This window comes from Acaromyces ingoldii (assembly GCF_003144295.1).
Source record: "Acaromyces ingoldii strain MCA 4198 unplaced genomic scaffold FA10scaffold_4, whole genome shotgun sequence".
Classification (NCBI taxonomy): domain Eukaryota; kingdom Fungi; phylum Basidiomycota; class Exobasidiomycetes; order Exobasidiales; family Cryptobasidiaceae; genus Acaromyces; species Acaromyces ingoldii.
Window position 1 is genome coordinate 111,386 of NW_020290250.1, and position 19,609 is coordinate 130,994.

General features: G+C 58.6%; 11 protein-coding genes across 11 annotated transcripts; 7 read left to right on the plus strand and 4 right to left on the minus strand.

Annotated features, from left to right (window-relative positions):
• Positions 1–231: 231 nt before the first annotated feature.
• FA10DRAFT_302288 (hypothetical protein) lies at positions 232–1,176 on the plus strand. Its single transcript, XM_025525092.1, has 3 exons — positions 232–516; positions 573–610; positions 680–1,176. Exons 1-3 carry the CDS (start codon positions 434–436, stop codon positions 1,093–1,095), a joined length of 537 nt encoding a protein of 178 aa, XP_025376081.1. The 5' UTR covers positions 232–433; the 3' UTR covers positions 1,096–1,176.
• Positions 1,117–2,448, minus strand: FA10DRAFT_267511 (hypothetical protein). The gene is made up of 5 exons (XM_025521939.1): positions 2,280–2,448; positions 2,083–2,200; positions 1,720–2,016; positions 1,567–1,648; positions 1,117–1,498 (listed from the first exon to the last, which is right to left on the minus strand). Exons 1-5 carry the CDS (start codon positions 2,351–2,353, stop codon positions 1,209–1,211), a joined length of 861 nt encoding a protein of 286 aa, XP_025376082.1. The 5' UTR covers positions 2,354–2,448; the 3' UTR covers positions 1,117–1,208.
• A 195-nt stretch (positions 2,449–2,643) lies between these two features.
• On the minus strand, positions 2,644–3,774 carry FA10DRAFT_260818 (hypothetical protein; the record flags this gene model as incomplete). Its single annotated transcript, XM_025520042.1, has 1 exon — positions 2,644–3,774. The coding sequence occupies one exon, from the start codon at positions 3,772–3,774 to the stop codon at positions 2,644–2,646; it is 1,131 nt and encodes a 376-aa protein (XP_025376083.1).
• Positions 3,775–4,753: 979 nt separating this feature from the next.
• FA10DRAFT_294744 (hypothetical protein) lies at positions 4,754–5,524 on the plus strand (the record flags this gene model as incomplete). Its single annotated transcript, XM_025524449.1, has 1 exon — positions 4,754–5,524. One exon carries the CDS (start codon positions 4,754–4,756, stop codon positions 5,522–5,524), a length of 771 nt encoding a protein of 256 aa, XP_025376084.1.
• A 943-nt stretch (positions 5,525–6,467) lies between these two features.
• On the plus strand, positions 6,468–7,898 carry FA10DRAFT_294745 (hypothetical protein; the record flags this gene model as incomplete). Its single annotated transcript, XM_025524450.1, has 2 exons — positions 6,468–7,636; positions 7,690–7,898. Exons 1-2 carry the CDS (start codon positions 6,556–6,558, stop codon positions 7,896–7,898), a joined length of 1,290 nt encoding a protein of 429 aa, XP_025376085.1. The 5' UTR covers positions 6,468–6,555.
• Positions 7,899–9,952: 2,054 nt separating this feature from the next.
• FA10DRAFT_260821 (hypothetical protein) lies at positions 9,953–10,573 on the plus strand (the record flags this gene model as incomplete). The annotated part of the gene is made up of 1 exon (XM_025520043.1): positions 9,953–10,573. The coding sequence occupies one exon, from the start codon at positions 9,953–9,955 to the stop codon at positions 10,571–10,573; it is 621 nt and encodes a 206-aa protein (XP_025376086.1).
• Positions 10,574–10,807: 234 nt separating this feature from the next.
• FA10DRAFT_260822 (hypothetical protein) lies at positions 10,808–11,679 on the plus strand (the record flags this gene model as incomplete). The annotated part of the gene is made up of 2 exons (XM_025520044.1): positions 10,808–10,974; positions 11,085–11,679. The coding sequence occupies 2 exons, from the start codon at positions 10,808–10,810 to the stop codon at positions 11,677–11,679; spliced, it is 762 nt and encodes a 253-aa protein (XP_025376087.1).
• A 512-nt stretch (positions 11,680–12,191) lies between these two features.
• On the plus strand, positions 12,192–13,266 carry FA10DRAFT_267513 (hypothetical protein). The gene is made up of 3 exons (XM_025521940.1): positions 12,192–12,574; positions 12,644–12,953; positions 13,022–13,266. Exons 1-3 carry the CDS (start codon positions 12,329–12,331, stop codon positions 13,129–13,131), a joined length of 666 nt encoding a protein of 221 aa, XP_025376088.1. The 5' UTR covers positions 12,192–12,328; the 3' UTR covers positions 13,132–13,266.
• Positions 13,267–13,302: 36 nt separating this feature from the next.
• Positions 13,303–15,494, minus strand: FA10DRAFT_267515 (putative CAR2-ornithine aminotransferase). Its single transcript, XM_025521941.1, has one exon. The coding sequence runs from the start codon at positions 15,185–15,187 to the stop codon at positions 13,667–13,669; it is 1,521 nt and encodes a 506-aa protein (XP_025376089.1). The 5' UTR covers positions 15,188–15,494; the 3' UTR covers positions 13,303–13,666.
• A 1,037-nt stretch (positions 15,495–16,531) lies between these two features.
• On the plus strand, positions 16,532–17,332 carry FA10DRAFT_272275 (NAD(P)-binding protein; the record flags this gene model as incomplete). The annotated part of the gene is made up of 1 exon (XM_025523123.1): positions 16,532–17,332. One exon carries the CDS (start codon positions 16,532–16,534, stop codon positions 17,330–17,332), a length of 801 nt encoding a protein of 266 aa, XP_025376090.1.
• A 408-nt stretch (positions 17,333–17,740) lies between these two features.
• Positions 17,741–19,297, minus strand: FA10DRAFT_242186 (hypothetical protein; the record flags this gene model as incomplete). The annotated part of the gene is made up of 1 exon (XM_025519274.1): positions 17,741–19,297. A coding segment is annotated over exon 1 (1,290 nt), but the record flags the coding sequence as incomplete, so codon positions are not given.
• Positions 19,298–19,609: the final 312 nt, after the last annotated feature.

The window sequence follows — 19,609 nt, forward strand, 5'->3', positions numbered from 1 at the left end:
GGCGAGCAACATGATCTCTGTTCCTTTTACCCTAGCCTGCCTTTGTGATTAGTCTAAGTAGTAGTAGTAGTAGTAGCAGCAGTAGCGACAAAAATTGAAAGCGAACAATTTCCGAGTTGAGAAAAAGAAGGTGGGCACGTTGAGAAATGCCTTTCCCTGGTTGGCCTGGCCAGGCCTGTCAAGTAATAAATAGCGAGCCGTCGGCCGCTAGCGCCAGCTTCTCTCCGCCAACAAGAACAAGAAGACGAACCTTAATCATGACGGTGGTCTGCCTCTCTCCTCCCGAGATTCATCCATATACGGCTAAAGGGATTGCGTTCCTGAAGCGGGAAAGAGTTTCCATAGGAGGGAGAAGAATCTCTTTGAAGGAGGAGGGGTCCGTTCGAGCTTCCTGCCGCGGATCTCCTCCACGACTCTTTGCAAGAACCCCACCATGGCCCGACTCAGCCTTGCCCTCGCCCTCACTGTGCTCGCCGCCGTCCAGACGGCTCTGGCCTTTGACAACAAGATCTTCCTGTCAGTGCCCATCTCATCGTAAGCCTGCCTTGAGCTGACTTGACTTTCTTGCGCAGGATCCGGCATGGAGAGAAGCCGTCGGACGACGACCAAGGTGCGTTGTTGTTGGAGCGTATCTCCTCTCCAATCTCAAGCTGACCACACCCGGTGCACGCGCACGCAGTTGGGCTGAGCTCGGCGGGCATGCAGCGTGCCCAGTGCCTGCGCAACGTCTTTGGCGCCTCGTCGGGCTACAACATCGGCAAGATCCTCACGCAGGACTACAAGTCCGACGGCTCCCGCGAGAGGCCCTACGACACCGTGGCGCCCCTGGCGGGCGACCTGGGCCTGACGATCGACCACCACTGCGACCGCGACGACCCCGACTGCGCAAAGGACGCCGTCGACGACTACGCAGACAGCAACTCGGGCAACGTACTCATCTGCTGGGAGCACGACGCCCTCGACGACATTGCAAAGGCGCTGGGCGACAAGATCAACTACCCCAGCGATCACTTCGACTACATCTACGAGATTGTCGACGAGAAGCTCACGTCCAACTCGCCCTACTCGGAGAACTGCCCCGGCCTCGACAACTGATGCGCAGGAGTGACACACTCTCTTGTTCCGCTTGCTTGCCATGACTAGACAAGTGCATGTATATGGCAAATGATTACATCTTCATTACACTCTGTGTGAAAGGGCTTCCGTAGCTATCGTCCCGTTGCCGCAGCAGCAGCAGGCTTGACCCGGAGCCAGAGGCCGACAGCGACGACTTCGACGATGCCCACAAAGATGAGGGCGTAGGCGGAGCCGTACGAGGAGGCCTCCTTGAGCAGCCTCGTCTCCTCGCGCGTCTCCGTCAGTCTAGGGGTGAGAATCATGATGGCCTGCGAGAGGGCTGCACCGAGAATGAGACCAAAGATGGACTTGGCCCGCTTGAGCGAGGCAGACGAGACGGCAAACGGCAGCAGTGGATCGGAGAAGAGCTGGGCAAGCGTGGCTTTGTTTGCAAGTCCCAGGTTCAGTCAGCTCAATGACATCCATGCACGAATCGCACATCTGACTAACCTGTAAAGACGACCGTGGTGGCATAGGGGCCATTGCCCACCTTTTGCGCATTGACGGCCATGCTGCCCATATTGATGGCGAGCTGGAGTGACAGGAGTCAGCATGCGTTCATCAATCGCAGCTGCTAGAGAGATGAAGGAGCGCGACACGCACCAGTGCTAGCGCGCCAGCGCCGATCCAGCCATCCCAACCATGGCCCCTCCGCGCTTCCCAGGCGACCCAGGCGGCGACGACGAAGCAGACGGCGGCCCTGGCGACGGCCATCGATGCGAGCTTGCCGCGCGAGCGGGAGCCGAAGCGCCGGTCGAGGTGCATCGCAACAAAGGCGCCGACGATGAAGCCCAGCACCGACGAGCCCGAGAGCATCAGCCGGTTCACGCTCGACTCTGGGCTCGGCCTCGTCATGCCAATCGTCGTGGCGGACATGGTCAGTTGCGTCAGGTTGCCCGTCTGGAGCAGGTCTCGTCAGGTCGATGACAAAGCATGTGCGAAGGGGAGAAGAGGGGCACGACGCACCATGAAGGCGACCCAGGTGCCCGTCTGGCCATACGCGGCGGCATCAGCGGCGCCCGCAATGACGCACTGAGCCGTGAGCGCGGACCCGCAGTCGTCAACATCGACCTCCTCTGACAGACTTAATTACAAAGTTGCCCCACGGGATCCGTCAGTATCACAGCCAGTCATTCTCAAGTCGATTCTTAGTGAACACTCACCGTTCCTTCCAGACGGCCAAGCGGCTCGGCGAGGAGCGGTGGCCGAGAAGCGGCGATGTCTCTGGACGGCTCATCTTCCCTTGCGATACTTGGCAGCAGCACCCAGTCAAGCTGCCGATCGGATCTGGTGGAGAGAATAAGAAGAATGAATGCGTCTCGTCAATCGGTGGAGGGCGCGACGGAGATTTCTCATTTTGGATTCATCGCCTGGAACCAATCCCGTGTTCTTTTTTTGGGGGGGCCCCACTCTGCTTGTCCGAGGCAAGGCAGCTTGTGTAATTCAGAAGCATGGCAATTCGCAGCAGTGATGGCAGTGACGATGATGATGATGATGATAACATGAGCAAGAAAGATACAGATGGCCTCAGCACACGCGCGGCGAGCTTGGTGCATGGCCTGGCGACGAGGCCCACCAGGGGCCAGGGCCAAAGTAGTCGCGGTGGCGGTCCATGGGCGACGGAGAGGACGACGAGGATGGTCTGACCAGAGGCGAGAGAGGCGCCGACTGCGGAGCAGCAGCGTACAGCGAACGAGCCCCACACAGCGTAGACGTGGAGAGCGACCGGCTGCGCTGATCAGTGACCCGGATGGCGAGCGTGGCCGATTGGGAACGAGTCATTGCGGGGGCCAATGCGGATGCTGCTGCTGCTGCTGCTGCTGCTGCTGCTGTTGCTGAGCAAGAGGCGTCCCTGAGCGACATGCTCCGCCGCAGGCTCCTTCTCGCCCTACTCTGGCACCCAGTCAGGTCCAGGCTTCGCTGCACCACGAGCGGGATTGCCGTTGCCGTCATCGTGTTGGCGGTGTCGGCCCTCGTCGCCCGTGGTCGAACACTCCTCTCCTCGACTGCAGCGTCGCCCGTCTTTACTCGGCGCCTCTTCTGACCTCGACCTCGGCCTCGGTCTGGACCATCCCCGCGTTGCTGAAAATCCGGCAGTTGTGCAGCGTCAAGCGGCGGCGGCGGCGGCGTCAAGGTCCTCGATGTGTCGCCGCTCCCCGTCTGGCCAAAGGCGGGCAGAAGCCAGGCCGGCTCGATTCGCGGCGACGGAGGCGTCGAGCTGCTGCCATCCAGGTCAAGGCGAAGGAGGGGTGCATCCTCGTCGACCTGCCTCTGCCTTCTTGGTCCCTTGACGAGATCAGCGTCCTGCCTGCCAAACGTCAGCCGGCGGGCAGCCCTCGGCGTCGGACTGCCGTCATCGTCATCCACGTCGTCGTCGTCGTCGTCGTCGTCGTCGTCGTCGTCTTGCTGCTCCTGTCGCGCCCGTCTTCCCCGTCGACCACTGGAGCTGAGAACGAGCCGCCGTGAAGGTGCCTTCGGTGCCGGTGGAACTCCACCAAAGTCTCGCCAGGCGGCCCCGATGCTGTGCTGGCTCGTCGGTGTCCGCGGTCCCGTCGAGGAAGAAGAGGAGGGCGTCTTTGACATGGACGCAGCGAGCTTCGTCGGCGTCGACGGCGCGGATGTGTCATCCCTGCGTGTGGAGCCAGGCTGTAACGTCATCGCGGGGGACTCGCGTCTCGACAATTCGCACAAATGGTGATGCGGTCGTGGCGCTTCCCAATGGTGATGGTGTTGTTCTTTTGAAATCGACTTGCGGAATTGGTGCTCCTGCGTGGCCGTCGCACTTTGATCGTTCTTTCTGCTGACCAAATTGTCGATCCTTTCCCGAAATAAGGGAAAACAAACACTACTCGGATAGACTCTTTCTCCCTTTTTACTCTCTGAACGTCCTTTTCCACTTAGTCAGGCGCTCGGGCGGTGATACGGCGAAGAAGAGGGGCTCCACCGTGGATTTTGTCCGTCGCGATCGCAGGGGACGTGTAAATTGCTTAGCGGCGATCGTCGTCATTTGGATATAGTCACGTGACCTCCCCACTACACCTCCTTCTTCCTTCTCCCTTTTTGTTGCTCGACGGGGCAATGTTGTCAGAAGCTGAGGGTACGGAGGCACCTGTGAAGCTTGGCAGAGAACGAAGTCACGACCTTCCAAAAAATTTAGCATAACACCTCAGCCCTCGGACATCAATCAGCCTTGCACGCCCGCCCACGCTGTAGCATCAGACTGTACCCAGGCGAGGTCTGGACTACATCACGCGCCGAATTCCCCTCGAAGCAGGCTTTGGCCTGACAGTGCGAAGGCAGAAGTGTACGCTTACTCACATACGCCAACACGCTGCATCACTCTTCATGTTATTATTTATGATGATGGTATTCCTTGCCGTTCATGTGTCCTTTAACCCTCCGTGATCATCCGACGATGCCTTTAGTCATGCAATGTCGCCCCGAAAATGGGCGTATCCGCTCACAGACTAGACAAGTCAAGACAGAGTGCCAATGTTGCATTGTTGAACGGTCACGCCCCGCTAATTCAAGAGCAGTTCGTCCTCGTATATAGTAGACGAAAGACAGCAGACCTTTTTTAATTGATGTAAGCCAGGCTTTTCGGGGTGCACATATTCTTCAAGCCTCCATCATCAGCATGAAAGCCCACGGTCGACTCCTAGTAATCACAGTCATTCTCATCGCTGTTTTTGTGGACAAATCACTCTCGAAGCCACTCCCGGGAAATGGAAAATGCCCTCATGGAGAAGGCGGTAGCGGAGATGTCGGGTTTGGAGATGGCGCTTATCGTTACGAAGATTTTGGACACGACGGTCTTGGACACGACGCTCACGGACTTTATGTGGCTTTGGATGACGGCAGCGACAGCAGCGACAATACCGACGAGCACATCGGCGATCCTTGGGTCGGAGAGCTTGAATTTACTTCCCACCTTTTAGCAGAAGACGCGCATCCGCACGACTGCACCGGCAGCAGCAGCGGTAGCAACAAGGGCAAGGGCATCGTCCCCTACCTGACTGACAAGATCAAGTCTCTGCCCTTTTTCAAGCCTCGCCCCTTCACCGAGAAAGAGGAGAAGCAAAGAAAAAAATTCAACAAGACAATGGTTGGCCTCATTCACTATTTTGAGGTTCTCTATCGTTGGGAATGCTCGAAGCCAAATGAATATGCTGGTGATCGATACAGAATCCTCTGGGAATCACTTGCGACACAAGTTTTTAAGGCGACACCGCGAGTCAGGAGGGAGATGAGGAAGTTGGCGAAGGACGAAGAAGAGTGGAAGCAGTGGAAGAGTGGACACGAACCTGAGGAACTCGAAGAAAAGGGACATTTCAAAGTCGAACCTAGAGAGGTCAGCATTCCCGAACCTTGTGAGGAAACCGGAAGCTCGTCGCAAATTCACCATTAGAAGCAAAGACACGCTTTCCTCGTTCCCACTGCCCTAACTCCAAGTGACTGCCTTCGGTCATTTTGCAAAGAGCTGAGCAGCCCACATGTTGATCTCCTATTGTTGACAGTGTCTCTGTCGTTTCATGTAAAGGGCTGTGTGGCCTTTTTGTTTGATGTCACCTCGCAGGAATGTATGTCATAATGTCAATTCTATCTACCGCCGACGACTTTAGCCCTCGGACGTCGCCCTTGCACGCCAGCCCATGCTTCAGTATCAGGCGTTACGCATATCTGAGCGAACAGGGGCTATCGGAATGTATTCTGCGACGAAGAGGAAGGAGAAAGAGCGCATGGAAGAGTGCTTGTTATAATGACCAGGCGTCGCTCTGCGACGCCTGCATTTTCTTTGCAACGGTATTTGAGAGCGCGCTGGAGAGCCTGCTTGGAGTGCGTCTAGGAGCCTGCTGCGCTGCGCAGCGCTCTGGATTGCGTGCTTCGGACGTCCGATACTGTAGACATGGCCTGGGAATAGACAGGGCTTGTGAAGTAAAAAAAGAGTCTAGAAAAAATAAATAGGCTATGGATAAAGGGAGCATGAGAATAAGAAGGGCGCCGGGGCGTCCAGGATGCCCCGAATCCTGACACATAGGCGAGAATTGGCATACATCACACGCCCGTCTCTCCTAGAGGAAGACTTTGGCCGGACAGCCTGATGGCACAGGTATACCCTTACTCACAATTGCCAAACACTGCATCACTTTTCGCAATGTTGTTGTTGATGAATTTCTTTGTCATTCCTGTGCCTGCTCTTTATCCAACATGTTTGACCGACAATGCCACTACGCATGCGATGTCTCCCCGAAATGTGCGTGCCCAAGCACAGGCTAGGGAACTCATAGCAGAGGACCAGTGTTGCGTTGTTGGCAGTCGGCCCCTTAGCATAGAGCTACTCACCCTTGTAGGTCTGAACTGAGATACAGCAGGTCTTTCTTAGTCTATATAAGGCAGGCTGCTCGGGATGCACATTCTCCTCTTTAACCCATCACCCGCATGAAAGCCTACTTTCGATTTCTTTTGGTCCTGGCCATTCTTATCGCTGCCTTTGTGGCCAAATCACTCTCGCAGCCAATCCCTGGAGGTGGAAAACATCCTAATGGAAACGACCGTCTTGGAGGATATACGTACCTGGGAGACGGCAGCGGCCGCAGCGATGACTCGGACGAGCATGTTGGCCGCTCTTGGGTTGGAGAGCTCAAGTCTGCTTACAACACTGTCACAGAACGTTTCCGTCCAGGCGTCAGCGGTGGTAGCAGCCGCCCCTCGGACGAGTACAATAGTCACACTCACCGGGGAAAACTCGACTCGCAGCCAATCCCTGGAGGTGGAAGACGTCCTACTGGAAACGACGGTCTTGGATGGTACTTGTATCCGGGAGACGACAGCGGCAGCAGTGATGACTCGGACGAGGATGTTGGCAGCTCTTGGGTTAGAGAGCTCAAGTCTACTCACAACACTGTTCCAGAGCGTTTCCCTCCACGCGTCAGCAGTGTTACCAGCCACACTTCGGACGAGCACGTTAGCCACACTCACCATGGAAAACTCGATTCTACTCAGCACTTCGCTGCTAAGCACGTGCGTACCCACAAGAGAAGCGGCAGCAGGAGCAACAGCGGCATCGGCAGTAGTAGAAGCAGCATCAGTAGAAGCAGCAGCGATAGCGGCATCAGCAGGAACAACAGCGGCATCAGCAGCAGCAGCAGCAGCGGCGGCGGCGGCGGCATCAGCCACATCAGCAATAGCGAGGGCGAGGGTACTGACTATCTTAGCGACCTATCCGGGCCTGTCACGGCTTCCGAGCCTTGCGTCTGCTCCAAGAAAAACGAGCAGCAAAGAGAAAAGTTCAACGACGCAGTACTCCAGATTCGTGCTTTCTACAAGTCGCTTTATCAAAGTAAAGACTTTTCTAAAGTGACGAAAGGGATCGTCGACGAGTACTTTTATCAATGGGAGTTACTTGGAGAATCGATCCGTGATGCGTCGTCGGAACTTCGCAAAAAAATGAACAGGCTGGCGAGGGACGAGGAAGAGTGGGAACAGTGGAAGAGTGGGGAGCCATTTGAGAACGAAGAAAGTGAAGATTTCAAGTATGTGCCTAAATCCTTAAAAATTCCCGATCCGTGTCAGACGAAGACCGAATGTTCGTCACAAGAGTCTCACGAGACATCTTCGAAGACATCTTCGACTCCCATGACCGGCCTCCGCCACCGAAAATCTCGCCTCGCAACTATCTCGAGAGCCTCTGGAGGAGATGTGCAGATCTCATCAAGACAGAAATCCGAGAGGAGGTGAAGGACGTGGCGCGAAAGAAAGGAAAAGAGGGATGTGACTTCTGAGAGACCGGGGTGCTACCGGTCCCTCCTATTGATTTCCCGGCTCGCGACGTCTCCATTCCTGAGCCCTCATCGGACAAGCCGGAGAGGGGCCATCTTCGCCATCACCTCATGAAGTTACAAAATAGTGTTTCCTCCCCGACTTGTCTATTGTTGATAGATTGTTAAGGGCGTTGCAGTTCATTGAATGTATTCGAGGTCTCAACGATATGAGCAAAGTATATAGCTTCTGCATCGGTGCCGCCATCTGTTGCAGCGAGAGAAGAATGGATGGTGCGGTCGCTGCCATACGGACAGGCGGAGCAGACCATTTATTTCGCCAGACTATCTGCAAAGAGTGAGTGGATACATCATTACTGTACGTGTTGATGTGTTGTTGTTGACAGTGTCTCTGTCGGCTCATGTGACCGGCTGTGTGACCTTTGTGTTTGATGTCACCCCAAAAGGGGCATGAAAGCGCGTTGGCAGTGCCCACACCGCCGTGTTGGTGATTGTGCCCCGCTCAGCCCTGTCCTGTTCGTCCCCTTAAGTCTCTGCAGAGAGGCAGCAGGTCTAGAGAGTTATGGAGTCGTATTGCTTGAAATCGGAGAAATACTTTTCTTTCTTCACGCCACCACGACCAGCATGAAGGATTTCTTTCCCTTTTTCGTCGTCTTGTCTCTGTTCATCGCGGTCTTCGTAGACACCTCCTCCTCGATGCCCTCACCCGTAGCAAGTCCAAGTGGAATTTCCGGCTGGGAAAAGTCCATGCGTCTGGATGGCGGCAGCAGTGGTAGCAGCACGGGCGAAAGTAGCGACCGTTCGGTTGGTATGGATGTATCTTCCACGAGTGACCACGCTTACTACATGCGAGACTACAAAATGCAGAGGGAAGAAATAAACAGAGTCTTGAGCGACATTCATGACTACTATCGCCAGCCTCCGCCACCGAGGCCCTGGTCGGGCAATCATCTCGAGAGCCTCTGGAAGAGACGCGCAGACCTCATCCGACAAGCGTTGCCGCATCTTCGCGAGCAGATAAGGAAATTGGCGCGCAATAACGATGAGTGGGAATTTTGGGAGACTGGGAAGCTACCGGACTCTCCTTTCGACTTGCCAGCTCGCGATGTCTCCATCCCTGATCACCCCCCGGACAAGGCGGAGACAGGCCATCATGATAGCAATCTGTTCTTCTCCTCATTTGTCTAGTAACGCTGTCACAGACGTGGCAGCTCACCAAATGTGTCAGAGGATTTCACTCTTGCTAATAAAAATGTAAAGAGGCTCCGTGTCGGTGCCGCCACCACTTGCAGCCAGAGAGGAGTATGCAGTGCGACCGCTGCCGTAGGGGCCGGCGCAGCAGACCGCTTTATTCGTCAGACGTTCTGCAAAGAGGGGATAGAGTAACACGTGTTGTTGTTGATGGTGTTGTCGAGGCTTTTTCCAAGACGGCACCGGTGCCTTCTCTTCGCGCTCTTTCCTCTTTCTTTCTCGGGGGCAATGTTGTCAGAGGTCGAGGGTATGAATGCGCAACTGTACACACAGAGCAGGCAATGTACTGTACTGTACTGTATGTCTTTACGTCATCTCTTATTTACCGCCGAGCACTACAGCCCCCGGACGACAGCCTTGCACGCAAGCACGCGCTTTCGAGTAAGGCAATGCAGGCCGGGCCTAGCCTACATAACATGCCCTTCCTCCCGCGAAGCATGCCTTGGACTGACAGCCAGACGGCAGAAATACACGACTAGCGACAGGTGTTAACACTGAACCGCTCTTCGGAATGTTGTCGTTCACGCTGTTTCTTATCCTTCCTGTGCGCTTTACCCACCGTGCCCATCCGACAGTGTCATTGCCATCTGCCGCCAAAATGAGCGAAAAAGCGCACAAGCTGAGCAAGTCATTGCAGAGGGCCAATGTCATGTTAGCGCTCGCGCCCCGTTTAGCCCAGAGCTGCTCGCCCTCTCTCGGTTCCGAGAGGGGGAAGTGGGGGGGGGGGGGCGTGTTATATTAAAGTCTATATAAAGCAGGCTGCTCATGATCATGATGTACACTTTCTTATGACCCCCATCACCAGCATGAAAGCCCTCGGTCGACTCCTTCTGGTCTTGGCCATTCTTATCGTTGCTTTTATGGCCACGTCGCTCTCGCAGCCAATCCCTGGAACTGGAGAACGTCCTAGCGGAAACGAGAGTCGTGGACAGTTTTTGCGTCTCCATGACGGCAGCGGCAGTCGCAGCCAGGGCGGAAATCCTATTCACGATTTGGCTGCCAGCGTCGATTCTCTCGCACTTGGCGAACCCCTCAAGAGGAGGAAGAAAGACAAAACAATTGTGGGTCTATTCAACAAAGTCATGGCAGGCATCTTTTTGCTTTATACCGAGCCCCCGCCCGTGGCAACCTCATGGTACGACGACTTCACGAAGCTCTGGGAGCTGCGTGCAGTCCTCATCGAGCAAGCGTCGCCGCGACTAAAGGAAAAGATGGAGGCACTGGCAAAAGAGAAAGGAGAATGGGAACTTTGGAAGGGAGGGGTGCCACCTCAAGATCCTAACGATTTCCCACCTAGCGAGGCATCCGTTGCCGTGCCGTCATCAATGAAGTCGAAGGCTGTCAAGATCTTCTCAAGGTTATCCACAAAGTCCCTATTCCCCTCACCTCCTTTTTCCAGTCTTAACAGAGTGCCGCGGTCGCTGTAGGGGCAGCTCACATATTTGAGTCGATTCCAAATTGTACTGAAGACTCCGATGGTGCCGTACGAAAATAAATCATGTAGAGCAGTGCTACCGATTTTCGCGCCACTAGCTGCAAAGAGGGTGGAATTGGTAAAACGGTCGCTACCGTGAGGCCTGGTGTGGCATATCTCGATCTGCCGATAAAGGTGAAAGACAAGTAGTCTTTTGCAGTGTTTTTGTTGACAGCATCTTGTTGAGATGTTTTCTCACGACAAATCTTTCTCGTGGCTGACTCAGTTGATTCGTGTCGCCCCGAAGGCCCGGAAGGCGGATACACTTGCACAGGCGATGCCTCCCATGACCGACGCTGCCCGTGTTGCCGGGCTGACGATTACGCCCCGTTCGGTCTCCACTTGCTCGCTCTCGTGCGTTCGAGCCAAGAGGCAGCATGTCTCCGCTGGAATAATGCCGTGATGCTTTGGCGAGGGTGACGTCTCTTTTTCCTTCCCAACACCACCACCAACACCACCTTCAGTATGAAAATTCTCGCGCGCTTCCCGGTTGTCCTGGCCTTTATCGTCGCAATTTTTGTGGCCGAATCTTCCTCGATGTACCTCTCCGGTGCTTGTCCCAGTGGAGAAGACGACCGTGGAGAGGCTATCCAGCAGAGCGATGGCGGCAACGTCGGCGGCAGCAGCAGCAGCAGCAGTGGAGGACATTCCTTCTTCCACGACTACTTTTACAAAGTCACGTCCCTGGACAACGTCACGATTGGTGAACGTCAAGTCTTCAGCGACGAGGACGAGAAACAAAGGCAGCAATTCAACAATCTTTCGAAAGAGATCTTCCATCATTATCGTGAGCCTCCCAGTCTATCGATCGAGGAAGGCAAGGCGCACTGGGAGACACTAAAGGGCCTTTGGAGGCAACGCTCTGAGCTCATCGCAAGCGCGTCAGATCTCCTCAAGAAAAAGATGAAAAGACTGGCGAGGGAGGGAGAGTGGAGAATCTGGGAGGGTGCTCGGCCGCCTGCACATTTGCCCGAAAATCTCACGCCTCGATCTGTCACGATTCCCCCGCAGTGCAGGGATGTGTGGAGGAGTGAACCATCGTCGTCAAGCCACCATTAAACGCAACTTAATGCTAGTCTCCTCCTTCACTGTTGTATGACGCCGAGAAGCCGATGCGAATCGAATGAGAAATACACACATGATGTTGATGCCACTCTGAACGCCTGACTCCTCCACACGGCGCCCGCCTCTCTCCGTCCTCGGAGCTCAGATACTCATGCGAAACGGCCGCGGCCAGGCTCTGCCGCGATAGTCTGCGGCCAACACCAGCGTCGTCACGCCGCACTTGTGCTGAAGCGAGATGCGAGCGAGCAAGAACCTCGAATTGACTGCACGCCTCTTGTCGGGAAAGCCGTGCGCGGTGTTCGTTGCCTATCTGCAGACGACTGTCACGCCCGAATTTAGACTAAGTTGGCGAATCCAGGAACGGTTTTTTCGGGCAGTGCACCTGGACCGTGCACACGTCATGTTTCATGCAAGCCAATTTCACGATGCGGTTCTCGCATTGGCGCCAGCCTATAAAGGAAAGCGCATTTGCAAGTGCTGGCCCACTTCCTTCACCCTCTTGCGACACAGAACGCCCCACGACGCAGACGTGCTGATACCGTGCGAGCGAGATAACGTGCGAGCGAGATACCGTACGAGCGCGACCCAGATCCAAATCACAATCGAGAGCCGAGCGGAGACGAGCAAGGAGTAGACCGGCGCAATGGCACCAAAGGCGGACCCGTACGAGAACCTGCAGTACGGCATGGACCAGATCCACACTGCGATCCGGACGGCCCACGGGCAGATTCTCAAGGTGGCGCGCGAGCGCGACGAGGCTGAGCTGCGGCGCGATTTGGCCGCTTGGCTTGGTTACGTCGGGGCGTGGGTCGAGCTGCTGGGCCACCATCACGACATTGAGGAAAAGGCCATCTTTCCGCGCCTCAAGGACAAGGGCTGCTTCGTCGAGGTGCGTTCCCATCTCAGTACTGCCCCGTGCTCTATTCAGCCATGGAACTGAGTGGGATTCTTGATGCAGAACGAGATCGAGCAGCACCAGGCCATCCACCGGCACATCGACGCCATGGAGGCGGCGCTGGCCGAGTGGCGCGCCGACCCGTCGACGTACTCGTCTGCGCGCCTCGTGAGCCTGTTTGAGGCCATCGACAAGGACCTGTTTGAGCACCTCGACGACGAGGTGCAGAAGCTGCTGAACCCCAGCAACCTGCGAGCGCACATCAACGCCCAGGACATCACCTACATCTACACGACGGCCAAGAAGGAGGCCGACAGCATCGGCAACCCCGCTGTCGACCTGCCCTTTCTCGCCATCCACACGCCGCCGGGAGGTGAGTAATCTTTCACCGACAAGACTTGATCAAGAAGGTGGCCAGAACTGACTGTGTTTCTCGCACAGAACACAAAAACTTCCTCGGCCTGCCCCTCTTCATCCGCTACACCCTGCTGCCCTTCTGGTACTGGCAGCGATCCCACATCTGGAAGTTTGCGCCGTACAGCCTGCTCTAGACGCGCGCACCGCGCAGCCTACCCTAGCATCCCATTCATTTGCACGCACACCGCACAGCCTGCTCTAGTGACACAATACACCTGCTCCAGCATATCATTCTCCTTCTCTGTCCAATACCACTCGATTGCCTCATCACTCTTGGCGTGCACATTGGCATCACTCTCCACGCGTTCACATTGTAGACATAATGGGGCATTAGGGGGAGCATGGTGGGGAGACAACGAGTACAGATGAGGCTGGGGTGGCAGAGACGATCGGCTAAAGGCCGTGGTCGTCTGTGCCCAAAGTGCAGTTTATGTATACAAGTACAAGATGGTTGCTGGCTGGCTGGCTGTATGCGAGGCGGAGAGAATAAAGAAATGACGGTGAAAAGAGGTCGGCTGAGGGCCGTGGCCTCTTTTCCTGCAGGCAGCCCCCTCTCCCCTTTGGTTTCCTGTGAAGAAGAACCTAGGGGAGACGGACACTGCAGTTGGTATACATGTCAGACTTTGCTTGGCGTGGCTCGTTGCGGGTTGAGTTGGGAAGTTGTAGGAATCAAGTCTCGGTCGTCGGGGGCACGACGGCGTGCTCGTCGCCCTCCTCGCCGGGGATGGCGTCGAGGCGGTCCAGGTCGGCGAGGCACTGGCGGATGATGTCGACGCCGCGGTCGAGGTCGGCCTCGTCGATGACGAGCGGCGGGGCGAGGCGGATGATGTTGACGTGCGTGGGCTTGGCGAGGAGGCCGCGCGCCTTGAGGAGCAGGCAGAGCTGCCATGCGCCGCGGCCACGCGTGCTGCGCGTCTCGTCGATAACAATCGCGTTGAGCAGGCCCCGGCCGCGCACCTCGGTGAGCAGGGGCGACTCGGCCTTGAGTGCCTCGAGATCGGCACGGAACTTGGCGCCGAGCCGGTCGGCGCGCTCGCACAGGCCCTCGTCGACGAGGACATCGAGGGCAGCCGAGGCGACGGCGCACCCGAGCGGGTTGCCGCCGTACGTGGAGCCGTGCTCGCCGGGCTTGATGGTGAGCATGACGTCGGCGTCGGCGAGGACGCAGCTGACGGGGTAGACGCCGCCGCTGAGGGCCTTGCCGAGGGTGACCATGTCGGGCCGGATGGCGTCGCCGTCGTGCTGGCAGGCAAGCATCTTGCCCGTGCGTGCGAGGCCGGTCTGGATCTCGTCGCAGATGAGGAGCACGTTGTGCTTGGTGCACAGCTCACGCACGCGCGTCAGGTAGCCGGCCGGGGGCACGACGATGCCTGCCTCGCCCTGGATGGGCTCCACGAGAAAGGCGGCCACCTCGTTGCCGTGCTTGGCCAGCACCGCCTCGAGGTCCTCTGCGTGGCCGTAGCGGATGGCGAGCCCATCGACACCGGGACCAACACCGTCGAGAAAGGGGCCAAAGCCGAGCCGGCTCTCGGGGTCGGTGCTCATCGAGACAATGCCGAGGGTGCGGCCGTGGAAGTTGCCGGCGACGCTGAGGATGCGCGCCTTGCCGTCGGGGATGCCCTTCTTGGTGTAGCCCCACTTGCGGGCGAGCTTGAGAGCCGTCTCGACGGCCTCGGCGCCCGTGTTCATGGGCAGCACCATGTCGTAGCCAAAGAGCTCAGTGACCTTCTTGGCAAACGGCCCAAACGACGAGTTGTAAAAGGCGCGCGACGACAGCGTCAGCTTCGACGCCTGCGCCACGAGAGCAGCGACAATCTTGGGGTGGCAGTGGCCTTGGTTCACGGCGCTGTAGGCCGAGAGGAAGTCGATGTAGCACCGCCCCTCGGGGTCCCAGACGTGGGCGCCCGCCGCGCGCTCAAAGACGACGGGCAGCGGGTGGTAGTTGTGCGCGCCGTGTGCGCTCTCCAGCGCCATCGTCTCGCGGCTGCTCAGTGCAGGTGCGGTGACGGCGTCTGTGCCCGCGGCGACGGCACCCCGAGCGAGGGCGTTGCCGGTGCTCAGCACCGCATTCACCGTCGATGCTGCAGATGTCGCCGCGGCCGCGACTGTCTTGGTCTTGGTAGCAGCTGGTGCTGCGCCATTGGCGCCTCCGTCGCCGAGCTGAGCAGCAGACGTCGCGGTGGGGGCCATGTCGTGGAGTTCGTGATTCGCTGTTGTTTAGTTGGAAAAAAAGAGAGATGTGGGTGAGGTGGGAGAGTGAAGCGCGCGACAGCGAAAGTGAGATGGATCTCTCTGTCTATCTCTGGCCTGGAGCTATCCATTTTCCGCGTGGGACGCGTGCCTGGCCCCTCTTTGCTTTCATTCCAGCAGGTCGGTTCGGCCGCGGCACCGCAGCCCGTCTAAGCCATGGCTCATATCATCGATGGTGGCTGAATTTTCATCTCTCCTGGGCGAGGGCGAGGCAAGTGCTTGCGATTGTTCGAAGGGAAGAGAAGGAGGATGGCGGGGGTGGGGAAGGCAATCTCGATTGTGCCTCACGTCCTTCCCGTTCCTGCCTAGTGTTTGAGTTCCATCACTTAATGGCCCGGCCGGCCGAAGCTGGATGATTTTTGGGCAGAGGGTGGCGCGCGTCGCGACGGCCACCCGGTGCCCATGTCCAGGCCTCTCGACTCATTCATTCCGTCTTTTGTCCTCTCTTCTCGAGGCCTGCTCGCACGACTGTCTATGTGGCTGGCCTTCCTTAATCTATCTGACATCGGCGTTTCAAGGATGGCTTTTGCGGCTGACACTTTGCCCGTCCGTCCCCCTCTTGCCGTCTTTCCACGCTCTAGTCCCCTTTCAGCCAGCGTTCTTCCTCAGCTTCTTCTCTTTCTTTCCTTTCCGCCGGCAATTCTCCTCAGCTTCCCTCTTCTCTGCCTGCAAAGGCACTGCAGGGTTGCGCATGAGACGACTGACGTCAATGCCAAAGACACCAAGACACCGAGCTGCTCGCTGGCCAGCGCGCACCCTTAACTCCAGTTTCTGGAAACGCGCTGGGTTTTTTGGATTTTACACTGATGCGTCGCATCTGGAAGGGGAAAAAGAAAGTTGCCGAGATGGGAAGAAACTTTTGACTGCTGCTGGCCCACCTATCTCTCTCCATCAAACACCAACCACTCCACCAAACGCACAAAAGCAACAACAGCCATGGCCGTCTCGCGCTCCTTTATTCGCGGCTTGTGCTCCGTCAGCCGGGGCGCCGCGCCCTACTCGATTGCCCGGCCGAGCGTGGGCATGGCGTGCTCGAGCAGCGGCAACAGCAGCAGCAGCAGCAGCAGCAGTGGCCGCAGCCTCGAGGCGACGACGTCCAAGGTGACGCTCTGCCACGCTGCCGCCGCGCCCTTTTCCACGTCGGCGCCCGCGCGCAAGGACACGCCATCGACGACGGACAAGACGACGTTCCGTGCCGAGGACATTGAGCGTCAGCGCGACGAGTCGGACGAGGACCACCGCGCCACGGCGCCGCGCCAGAAGCGCACCCTCGCCAGCTTCTCCATGGACGACAAGGTCTGCGTCGTCACGGGCGCCGCCATGGGCCTGGGCAACGTCATGGCGCGCGCGTTCATCGAGAGCGGCGCCAGCAAGCTCGCCATCCTCGATCTCTCGGCCGAAAAGGCCACGGCCGCTGCCGACGAGGCCCAGCGCTGGTTCGAGGACGCGTACGGCGGCGGCGGCGGCGCCGAGCTCGACATTGTCGGTGTCCAGTGCGATGTCGCCGACGAGGCCTCTGTCGCTGCGGCCATGGACGACGTCCACAAGCGCTTTGGCCGCATCGACGTGTGCGTCAACAGCGCCGGCGTCGTCGAAAACTTCCCCGCCGAGACGTACTCGACGGCGCGGATGAAGTGGCTGTACGACATCAACCTCAACGGGTCCATGTACGTGGCGCGCGAGGCGGCCAAGCACATGTTTGCCGACGGCAACCAGGGCTCCATCATTCTCGTCGCGAGCATGAGTGGCAGCATCGTCAACCTGCCGCAGCCCCAGGCGCCGTACAACGCCAGCAAGGCCGCCGTCAAGCACCTGGCGTCGTGCCTGGCCGTCGAGTGGGCGACGCGGGGCGTGCGCGTCAACAGCCTCTCGCCCGGCTACATGCTCACGAGCCTGACGCGCGTCATGACCGAGACGTCGTCCGAGGGCAAGAAGCTGCGCGAGGCGTGGGAGGCAAAGACGCCCATGGGCCGCATGGGCGAGCCAGACGATCTCAAGGGCGCCGCCGTCTACCTGGCCTCGGACGCCAGCCGGTTCACGACGGGCACCGACCTCATCGTCGACGGCGGCTACTGCTGTCCCTAGATCCGGCTTTCCATTCACCACGCGCATATAGAGAATGAGATGATGAGATAGAGACGCGCACAATTCACACAAGCAGAAAGTAGATGCTATATGCCATTTTACAAGGGTCATGAGTGTGCAGCGCGAGACGAGTGCCGTGAGAGAAGAAAAAAGAGAGAGGCAGTATGAGGAGGGCATTTGAGACTGAGAGCGATGCCTTGAGAGAGGGCCATTGAGAAAGGTGCCGTTTGTAATAAATGCAAATGAGACGGAAAAGAGAAGAAGAGAAGAAAACTAGTGCACGCCCTGGGGCGCACGGTGCGGCGCCACGCCCGTCGTCGCGGCGGCAGCTGCAGCAGTCGCGGCGGCCACCGTCGTCGAGGGGCCAGGCGCATTCGCAGCAGCAGCGGCGGCAGCAGCGGGCACGACGACGTCGGACATGGTCTCGACCAGCCGCCGCGCCTCGTCCTCGCACGCGGCACCCAGCGGGCCGTCGTCGCCGGCGCGCGTCGCGTAGCTCAGCGGGTCGTCGCTCGGCAGACGACCGTCGAGGATGCAGGCGCTGGCAGCCCACATGCGCGCCTGGGCCAGGCCCTGCTCGACCATGGCCTCGACGCCGCCGATGGGCGACCACGTGGCGCCGGCCTGGTCGCGGCCCGCGTAGGCGAGCAGCGGCGTCAGACGCGGCTTGTAGCACATGTCGAGGAACGGCCGCCGGGGCAGGAGGGGCAGGAGGAGCGTTGAGGCATCGCTGCCAGACTCGTTTGTGCTCGTCGACGCTGCATTCACGGCTGCGTCAGCCTCGTAGCGCTCGTCGAGGAAGCGGTGGGCGAGCGTGTACACCATCTTCTCCTCGGCCGTGACGGGGTCCATGGCCGGGATGGCACCCACGGCGGCGGCGACGGGCCCGACCTCGCCGCGCTGCCGCTTGGCCTGCTCCTCGTCGAAGGCCTCGACGGAGCGGAGCGGGCGCAGGTCGATGCCCGACTGCTTGGCGCGGAAGTGGTCGACGACGTCCTGCGTCTCGCCGGCGTCGCGGTTGATGAGGTAAAGCGGCGAGAGGCCGAGGTTATGGAGCGCGTAGACGGCCGAGCGGCAGGTGCCGCCGCTGCCGATGATGAACGCCGAGTGGGGTTTACCGTTGCTCGCGAGGGGGAAGCGGGCGACAACGGAGGGGCCACGGTTGTAGAAGTGCGCAGCATCGGCGTGTCCCGCCTGCTTGGCCACGTCGCGCAGAATGGCGTGGCGGATGCCCAGGTAGTCGGTGTTGGTGCCCACCATGCGGCGCTTGTCGACGGCCGTCTCACCGGCGAGCGAGGGCAGGACGACGATGGTGTTGACCGTCTGGGTGGCGCTTCCCACGTCGTCGAGCTCGTCCAGCACTGCGCCCTCGTCGCTGCCGAGCCGGGCAGTAACCGAGACCTTGAGGGGCATCGTGACGCCTGCGCCACCAAACCGGTCGTCGTGCCGGACGAGCTGGTAGAAGTGGGCCTCGTCGACCGACTTTGTCTCGCACAGCGAGTACGTCGGCGCCGCAGGAGCACTGCTACTGCTGCTGCCACTGCCACTGCCACTGCCACTGCTGCTGCTGATGCCGTGCTGAAGAATCGTGTTCTGGAACGCAGGCGAGGCGCTGTGCGAGATCGGGTAGCCAAACAGGCGGTGGCGGCGCGGTGCGCGCGCAATGTCCTGCGCAGTCGGGTGCGGGGGCGGCGACATGCTTGGTGGCTGCTGGGGAGAATGTTCGTGAGGTGGGGAAGAAGGGTGGGGGCGAGCGATGGAGGGGTGAGGAAGCAAGACGGCCTCTTATAGCCAACCAGGCACACCAGCCCCTTCGCTCTGTCTCCTGCCCTAAGGTCGTCGATGCTCTCTGCCCCTTTGGGTCGCGCCCCCCCCAGGGAAAGCCGGGCAGAACGTTTAGCAGGCGCGTGTTGCCACTGCGACGGCCTGGGCCGCCCACACGCGGCTCATCGTTTTGGATTTCGGGGAAAATAATTGTTCCCCCTCTTTTCTCTAGCCCCCCCGCAATTTGTATAGCCTGCGTGCGCTCGAGTGCTCTTCCCCTCTTCCCCTCTGGCGGCATCTCGTGTCTTCGGCAGATAGATCGAGCTTCCTCCCCCGCAATACTATGATGGAGCTACCATCGGCCCGAGTGTAGAGTCACGTGCACGACGGTCGTTGTGCCCTAGCCGACGAGGGCCCTTTGCCGTGATTTCGCCGTGCTTCTTCGAGCCGTGGGGGCGTCGCCAGGGCTATGCAGGTTCACCTTCCACTGTTCGTGCGACCGAGCATGTCGCC